This window comes from Echinococcus granulosus (genome assembly GCF_000524195.1).
Source record: "Echinococcus granulosus chromosome Unknown EG_S00059, whole genome shotgun sequence".
Taxonomy (NCBI): Eukaryota; Metazoa; Platyhelminthes; class Cestoda; order Cyclophyllidea; family Taeniidae; genus Echinococcus; species Echinococcus granulosus.
In genome coordinates this window covers 67612-77037 of record NW_020170439.1, presented here as the reverse complement: position 1 = coordinate 77037, position 9426 = coordinate 67612, and the positions used below count along the sequence as shown (strand labels likewise).

Here is a 9426-nt window from a genome sequence, read left to right as displayed (position 1 = left end):
TGATCTTAAAATTTTTAACACCGGTGCCTACATAGATGTACGTTTCAACCTCTAAATTGATTGTTTTTCTATTTTCTATATATTTTTTTGCTTTCGCACTTTTAGGCTGTCTTTGGGCGAAATACTGCAGAAAATATTTCCCGAGTTCTCTATCCTAATGATAACTTTTTTGAGGGTAAAGAACTGCGTCTAAAACAGGAGTACTTTCTTGTGGCTGCCACGCTTCAAGTGCGTTTTATTCCTAAAACATCCTTGCAATTTTTTTAAAGCTTGCCTATAATAATTATATTTGCTGAAGCAAAATAGTCTTTTCTGCTCATCCCAAAGCTATGGGATTTTAGGAAATTGACCTTTTTGCAATTTTTTTCGACTCTTTTTTCCTAAACATGTTATGCCTTTCTTCCTAGGACATAATCAGAAGATATCGAGTGACTGACCATGGTCAGAGATCCTTGGCTAACTTCTCTGGCAAAGTGGCCATCCAACTTAATGATACGCATCCATCCTTTGCAATTCCCGAACTTATGCGCATTCTCGTTGATGTAGAGGGAATGGAATGGAAAAAGGTTTGCGTTATTGCCTATACTTTTAAAAGGCTTATCTTTTTCATAGATAAGGAGGTTCTTGCATAATTCACTAAGGTGGTTCAATGTTTGCTTATCTAAAGAATTGCCACTTTAAGTGCCTGCTTTCTGAGATGTGGAGGTATTTATTTGGTTAGAGGACAAGCTTTGAAGTCATTTCAAAACAATTAATAGCTGATTTTTGCACCACTAGAAAATCAGTGTCCTTTTGAAACGGCAGCTATATCTGAAAAGTTCAGTTTCTCAACCTGCAGATGTTTCCTCCTTTGTACTTGAGGATATTGAGATGTGATGTGACTCTTCATTGCCAAAGGAAGGAGTAAAGTTTTGAGCCCCAAGCTTCCTCCATCTGCTGGTCAGCGCAGCGAACTTAGACAAAGAACTTTCAAGTCAAACTGAAACCTTGATGTTTATCAAAAAAGTATCCATTTATCTGTTACATTCAGGTCTTGCCCCAGCGTTCAACTATTACTTGAAAAGTAGAACAGAGAGATTTGCCACTGCAGCTGTAACATCCTGAGACAGGCAGCTTTACTTCGTCGGGTACAGCTCAGGAATGAATATTTTCACCGCTTTTATAGAAAGCTCTGTCTTTTATCCAGTCTCGTCACATTACGAGTTTTTTGTCGATCAGATATTCAGGATCAAGTGTCTAAAGCATTGAATGTACGCTGAATTGTAACCGATTATCTTCAAACCATTTCCATCATTCAAATATTTTGTTTTTCTGCCAAGCCACTGCGCCTTCTGTCACCGTAAAAACTGTGCTCGATGCGTTTTGTACGGATAGATGTCTACAAATTTGTGTTTTGGGCCATGATAAACCTCGTAACCGCATGCACTGCGACCTTTTTCGGACACTGATTGAAGGTACCTAACCTTGCTAATCCACATGTGCGCCAACCACTGACCCGTATTGCTGCGTACTCAACGCTTACTGCAGCTGGATTAGCATCCTGGTCCGACATAAATGCCTTTCGTATCTACCTTTTTAAGTAGCAGCCTCTTTCAACTCATCATTATACACTAGTCCCACACAACGATCATCGACACAATAAGATTAGTGAGTAGTATTTACCACCTGAGAAGGCTTATTCTCTCCCTCTTCGGGTTTCAGGCTTGGGATACTACTTGTGCCACATTTTCCTACACCAACCACACAATTCTTCCAGAAGCTCTAGAACGTTGGCCCTGCTCAATGTTGGAAAACATTCTTCCGCGTCACTTGGAAATCATCTATCGCATTAATCAGGAATTTCTGGATGTAGGTTAACTCCACTTTAGCTTTTTAGCACGACACAAACCCCAAGCACTTAAAGTCCTATCAACTATACGTGAACACGAAGGAGAAGAGGGTGGATTCCTGAGTAACGGCTATCCATTCTTCCTTTCTAACACAGCTGATGCTTACAAAGTGGCCAGGTGATATGGATCGCCTTCGGCGGATGTCGATAATTGAGGAGGATGGAGAAAAACGCGTCAATATGGCTTACCTCTGCATCATCGGCTCTCATGCCGTGAATGGTGTCTCTGAAGTTCACTCCAAAATCCTCAAGGATGACGTGTACGTTTCCCTTCCATATTTATGACTTCAATGTCGTTTGAATTGAACACAAGAAGGCAGCGGTGTTGATTTAATACTCAGGTTTCACGACTTCTATGAGATGTGGCCGGAAAAATTCCAAAACAAGACAAACGGTATCACACCGAGACGTTGGCTCCTCTTGTGTAATCCCTCTCTATCTGACGCGATTATGGATGCCCTAGGAGATGATAGCTGGATCACTAACTTTGAAAAGCTGAAGGATCTTACTGCCCTCTCAAATAACATCCAATTCCTGCAAAATCTGATGCGCATCAAACGTGAAAATAAGGCCAAATTCGCGTCCTACGTGGAGCAACATTACAAAATCAAGATTGACCCCTCCACTCTTTTCGACTTTCAGGTAAACTATGAGTATATTTTGAAGTGTTTGCTTAGTTTATTTGTTTGATATTTTAATTAACTCAATTAAAAGTTCATCAGACTAAACCCTTCATAATATTGTCCATTTCTTCTATATTCTTTTGATTTTTTTCTGAAGAATTTATTAAATAACAGGTGTTGGTTAAAACCATTCCAACTCTGTACATTCGATGTACAAATCAGGTCTTTCTAGCCTCCATGGAAAGTAAAATTCCTGCTCCTGACTCTCTATCTTGACTTTCGACAAAGTTGGTGCCTTCTGTTTTAGTGGAGCTCACGTCTATTGCCGTAGAAGTGGCTCGTTTCATGCACGAAATGTCCTCTCGAAATCTTCACTAGCAAATATTTCCTAGAAAAAAGTCCAAATGACGTGAAAGGAATCGTGTAAAAGTCGTTATCTATTAGGTCTGTGAAAAGTATGCTTATTGGAAGGTCTCTTGAAGAAGTTCAAGTCCTATTCAAGTTCCGTAGGTCAGTAGATCAAAATTTTGATTTAATTTGTTTTTTTTTGAGTGAGACGCCCTTAAAATAAGTAGTATTCTTCGGGGTGGCAATGGAAGGATGCTATTCTAAGATAAATACGCGAATAAATTTGATCCATTTGGGTGGATTGCGAATTAGACCTCGCAGTCAAGGAGTATGGAGAGACCGGGGAGATATTCCCCTGCAGGATTAAAAGACGTCAACTTGAATAAGCCACCTCTATTGCCGTCAGTGGATATTTTGAATAATTAACCTAGACTCTGCTTCTTTTTCACATGAAATGGATTGCACGGCATAAACGCTTAAAATGCTTCAACCCTTGGAAAGTCCCACTTTAACATCTCTGCTTTGCTTCCACTTTAATACATTTTTCAGGAAAATTTGTCCAAGAGGACCTAAAGACCTCTTCCTGCAAGGTTTTACAAACCTTGACTGAAGGGACTTCTAATCGAGGACAAGACGTTAAATAGAAACTTGCATAGGAATTTGAACTCGACTTTCACTGGTAAAGTTGGTAGACTGTATGAATTCAAGTAAAGGTCACCACGTATTGACGAAGAAGATAGAGGAGAAAATGTAGGAGAAGGGTGGAGGGAAGATGTTCATTTGTTGGTTATTTCTTCATTGCTGTACAGGTAAAGCGCATCCATGAATACAAGCGCCAGCTGTTGAACTGCTTCTACGTGATCGCACAGTACAACCGGATCAAAGCGAATCCGAACTTGAGGATGGTGCCGCGTACTGTAATGATTGGTGGAAAGGCGGCGCCTGGCTATCACATGGCCAAGTTGATCATCAAACTCATCAACTCTGTTGGCAAAGTGGTCAACAATGACCCCATTGTGCGTGGAAGACTCAAGGTGTGTCGTTGCTTTCCACCTACTTTGGTCATTGGTTCATTCATTCATCTCTCCAACTACTCACTCATCATTCCACCTTGGATTCAACCATTCGTTGATTTATGCATTCGTCACTTTATTTATGCAATTCGTGGATAAAGATGCCACCATCTCTGATGGTTGGGTGGTGGCTGGTGAAGTACTTGTAGCTGACAAATGTCTATGGACCTCCCACTGACTTATAGGGTCAATTAAATATATTGTATGGATTGGCGGGTGAACAAACTGCAAGTGACACTTTGAACCACGGACAGATGGGTGGGCAAGTAGGTTGTCAAGTAGAGAAGTGGTGGCAGACGATAGGGCGAGGCGCTTTGACACAATGTGAAGTAACTGGGACTAACTCGACTTTTCCTGTTGCTGTTGACGGTGGTGTAGCTGGTTTTCCTGGAGAACTACCGTGTTTCGTTGGCCGAGAAGATCTTCCCCGCGGCGGACCTGTCGCAGCAGATCTCCACTGCTGGCACCGAGGCATCGGGCACTGGCAACATGAAGTTTATGGTAAGCTGCATTCTCCCCTCTTTCTTCCTTCTTGTCCCACTTTGCTGGAGGAAAGGGAGAGTGTTGCGTCTCAAGGTATTGGGGGAGGATAGGGGGGAAAAGGTCCTAAGTGCGTTTCCCGTATGTTTTAAAGAAAGTATTGCAGTAAATCTCCTTTTGCCAGTGTAAAAGTGGGCCAAAATAGAACGATCCCCCGTCCTACATTTATTCGATTCATTCACTTCCTTTTCTTTATATTTCGCTGCTCTTTCACAATCTAGTACTTGATGTTGATTGAAAAGCAGCTATGATATACCTTAAAGTAACTCGTGCAGTCTAGACCTCTTTCTAGTTTTTAACTTTACCCCTTCATTAGATAAAAATAAATGGAGCCTTTTAAATAAAGAAGTATTTTTAAAAGCATGGAATGCTGTTATTTTCTAAACTTCCTTGTTTTGCAGCTCCATTCACTGTCTAAAGCTCTGCATCCACGTTTCGCCAAAACGTGAGATGCATTTCAAAGTAAAAGTCGAAAATGCGAGATAAATAAGTTCTTGTGATATTTGGTGTGGACCGGTACAGTACCAATTCGTTTTAAATGGTAGACACTAGCAGACTGCGATTGTTTATATCCTGCATTATTGAGTTGAGATTTGCGTCACTCAATCTTTGGTAGAATGTCCTCTATTCTGCTATATTTGGATTATTTTGAACCGAAATCAAATGTTGGTTGAACCTGACATGATCACAGCTTGTTTACTCTACGAATGGAGATTAACTCGATACCACTTAAGACTTGATGGTGATAAAGAATGCATCATGTTCTTTTTTGCGGTCATAATAAAATATCCATTATCAAATGGGGATGAAAAGTGGAGGTGAAAGTCCGATGAATGGATCTCATGCACATATTAAACAACAGGGAGCAAACAAAAGCTCAAAAGCCTATCAATTTATTTTCTCCTTCCCTTTCATCTTATATCAAATTGACGTTTTTTTATTGTTTGCTGATTGCAAAATTCGCAGCATGAAATAACTTTGTTATTCCAGGGAGCATTAAGCCAAATGATATATCGTTACTTTCCCTTGAAACAGTCCACTGACTGTGTCACCATCCCCTTCTTCTAGGCCAAACACCACTATCCCTGAAGGGAACTTATGCTTCATGTGTATGTGTATAATTGATGGACTGTGGGTAGAATAGTCTATTAGACATTCCAATAATTATGGGTGGGATCCACCTGTACAATAAAACTTGATACAACCGGAAGACAGTCAGTCGGAAATTAGTGGGAAAACGTTCTCTTCTCACAAAGTAGCATAAACTTCCAGATCATACTTGAGGATGGATGAGGAGGAGATGCTTTCTTACTCTCTCGATTCTCTCCCCAATCTGCCGTGATTATTATAATCTTTTCTTGATACAAAACAATTAGTGAAACACATAATTAAGAAATAGAGGTATGATAAGTGACCGAGACCTAGTTTTCGCTGCCTGATATGCATGCTCCGATCGAAGGGGGGGTCTTGAATAATTTTTATTTTTTCAGGGAGAGATGATAGATTGTACCAGGGATTAGTTTAAGAAATGCAATTTTTTAGGCGATTTCTAAAACCATTTAATTTTTCTTACAGTGAAATCAGAGTCGTTAATGCATCCATTTTGAAACCGTTTTTGTAAGGAGAAAACCTTTCATCCACTGCGCATTTGAAAAAAGCTTCCATTAAATCATTTGGTGCCCCAACACGCTCAATTATCAAACCTTCCCCGTCTACAAATGCCTTTTCCCTTTTATAGTTGTAAACTGCTTGTATTGCCTTAAGGTTAACGGGGCACTGACCTTGGGCACAATGGACGGTGCTAATATTGAGATGTCTGAGGAGTGCGGACGAGAGAACATGTTCATCTTTGGCATGACTGTAGACGAAGTCAAGGAGCTCAATCGCAAAGGGTAGGCCACTTATTCCAATGTGGATAGTCTCCTGAACTCAAACTACACTTTCCATTCTGTCGGGGCAGCTAAGCCAGAATCGTCACCCTTCTCAAGCTTCATATAAATTTTTATTTATAAATAATTTTCATGAAGCAGGCTACAGTCCTACATTACCTCTATGTGAACATGTTTTAAAGTTTTCCACGCTCAAGTACAGTATGAAACCTCACTGAGGCTGCATTTTATAACAGAATGAGGCATGAGGTCTTGACGAATTGTACAGGAGAAAGACTGATTTACTAGTCCTAGTGGAACCTGTAGAAGAAGAAAAGAAAAAATAACCCAGGATTTTATTTTCTGGGCAGATCTTAGTCAACGTGAAATGCCCAGTGGACCATTCCCCTTGCAGCCCGTCAATCACATTCGTAAAGCAAGCATAGTCGGCTGGGGAAGAAATGGTACAAGATTCCAGGTGCCATTCTTAGTTGTGTGTGGTTGGAGGGTAATGGGTAGAGAACTTGGCTATAATTAATGAGGACGAGCGTTCACTTCATGGACGTTGAAATTGAAAACCCGTTTCTAATCACAAGCCGGCCCACTACTTACTTCTCAAACTACCTAAATTACGAAGCGTAGTGCCATCAGATGTCAATAAATATTGTTGAGGCCCATTTACTCAGGTCTCGGTTAAAGTCGGCGCAAAGCAAATGTTTAATTACTCCCATTAGACGAGATTAAGCATTCTTAACAAGTTAATTGTAAAGTTGTGTGTCAGTGTTGCTATATCTTTCTTCATTACACATCTTTGAAGGATTCGTTGCTAAAGTTAGATTGTTTAAGTCATTTCTGGATGGTAATTTCTGATGACTCACCTTCACCAAATGTCATAACAAATTTCGCATGCCGATCCATATTGCATATATCATATTTATCCTGCCGCTTTTGTGGTACCCGGACGCAGTGAAGAGTGACGCACCGAAAGATTGATGAATGTAAACAATTGCATGCATTTCGCAAGTTCCAACGAGACCGAAATCCGCACATGACCAGACCGACTTGTAGACGATGGTGTAAAATCTCAGAATGTTGAATCGTCATCGAGTCAGACGTACAAATAGCATCATTTGCCAAAAAATGCCCTCTTAGTTTGCTGGTTGGGTCGACTTCAGTTCTATAGTCTCCATGCTTCCGCAAAATTTATGATTATTTGAGAACTGGTTCACATTCATCTCATCCCATGCCTCAAGGTACGACTCACAGGCGTACATTGATGCTTGTCCAGAGCTCAAGTTGATTCTGTCACAAATCGGTCAGGGATATTTCTCACCTGAAGAGCCGGATCTCTTCAAAGATATCTACAAGACCATGATGTTTGGCGACCGCTTCATGCTCTGCGCTGACTTCGCCGACTACATGAGAGCTCAAGCTGATGTCGATAAGGCCTATAGGGTAAGTCGAGTCTTTTAATTCTCCCCTTCTATTTTGTGCAATCTCTGAATCCAGTGAAGCAGACGTTTTGAAACTGAATTTAGGGAGAAGAAATAATGGGATCCGTTGAAAAGAGAATTGTTAGTAAGCCACTTTGGCAAAACCCAAGCTGAAGAAATTATCACTATTTGTTGGCGTTGTGATTTGGTAGGCAGATATGGAAGCGGATGGATGAAGTGTGAGAAGTGGAGAAGAATTAATTGTGTAGGTGTGACTGCGTTGAACAAGTGCTCCCAGCTACTTCGCTTCCGTCGTTCAGTCAGCCGATCATGAAGGAGTAGTGCGTGTATAATTAACACATCCAGGGGATTTCGAAGGAATAAAAATATGATAAAGGAGGAAGAAGAAAACAATTTTCTCTCTTGACTTCTCAGTTGACTAAATCTCATCCGTCTACCTTGGTTTCACAGAACGAGAAGCAGTGGGCACAAATGATGCTAGCAAATATTGCGGGTTCCTGGAAATTCTCTTCTGACCGCACCATCCGCGAGTACGCTCGCGACATTTGGGGCGTGGAGCCACGGGAGGAGAAGTTGCCCGCTCCCTTCGAGAACCCTGAAGATCCTGCTGCTACCTCCAGCAAGTAGACCTTCGCGAACACATCTAGAAATCTCATCCCTTTTCGTTCTATCAATTTGGCATTGTCTTCGAAGTCAGTGATATTGGTGATAGTGTTGACGAAGGTGCCGTCTTGTTCTCACACCTCCAGATATAACTAACGCACCATGTCATCTCGCTTCTTTTGCCCCTTTCAATCTATTCCGCAGTTATCTGTAAGATGCCCTCTTTTTGGACCGCTGACCGCCCATTTTAAGAATCTTAGCCCTATTGCAGGATGAAAGCGTCAAAAATCAAATATACTTATTCTATATTTTGATTGGCACTTATGAAGAGGGTAGGATTTAGTGTGTCTTCATAATGGTTAGGTGGATAAGTTGGAGCTGCAGGAGTTGATTTGTTTGATCCAAGTTGACAAATGGAGAAATGTACTGCCAATATTTTACTTGGCAAAAAGTGGATCGCGTAACACATCAATTTCGTGGATGGGTAATAATTTATAATTTTAAATAGCCTTGTAAATACAGATTGATATCATCAGCGTTAACAAATTCCAATTTTACCGTGGAATTTGCCCCTGGAAGCGAAGGTTCCAACTCCGGCTGCCTTCGATTCTAATGCACATCCAAATCCTAATTAATTATTCTACATTTTATGTAGTTCAATGATTGTCTTTCGCCAATAACAGTGACAAGTGCTACATGGGAAGGTTTATCAGGGGAATACGGGTGATTTGAATGAAGTTGAGGCGGTGTCATTTTTTTCTGCTATCTTAGGTACTGTATGATATCGTATTGGGGTCGTATTCTGCAATAGAAAGAGCTATGAAGTCTCAAAAAGTCGTATAAAATCCGAACGTTCTTATTACTGATTTTTCAGTCCTATTTGTCCCTGAAAAAATAGAGAAAACCGAAGAAGAAATAACTGGGGTACCATAGCCTAGATAGATCTCAGTCAGCAAAAAATGCCCAGTGAACTATTCCTCCCACAGTCCACCAGTCATACCCACATTGCAAGCATAGGAGGTTCGCTCC

The 9426-nt window shown here is 40.8% G+C and overlaps 1 protein-coding gene across 1 annotated transcript; it reads left to right on the top strand. All coding sequences in view use genetic code 11, as the record gives it.

Annotated features, from left to right (window-relative positions):
* Positions 1–1987: 1987 nt before the first annotated feature.
* On the top strand, positions 1988–8421 carry EGR_06544 (Glycogen phosphorylase, brain form; the record flags this gene model as incomplete). The annotated part of the gene is made up of 5 exons (XM_024495793.1): positions 1988–2148; positions 2230–2530; positions 3669–3893; positions 7559–7795; positions 8245–8421. 5 exons carry the CDS (start codon positions 1988–1990, stop codon positions 8419–8421), a joined length of 1101 nt encoding a protein of 366 aa, XP_024349753.1.
* Positions 8422–9426: the final 1005 nt, after the last annotated feature.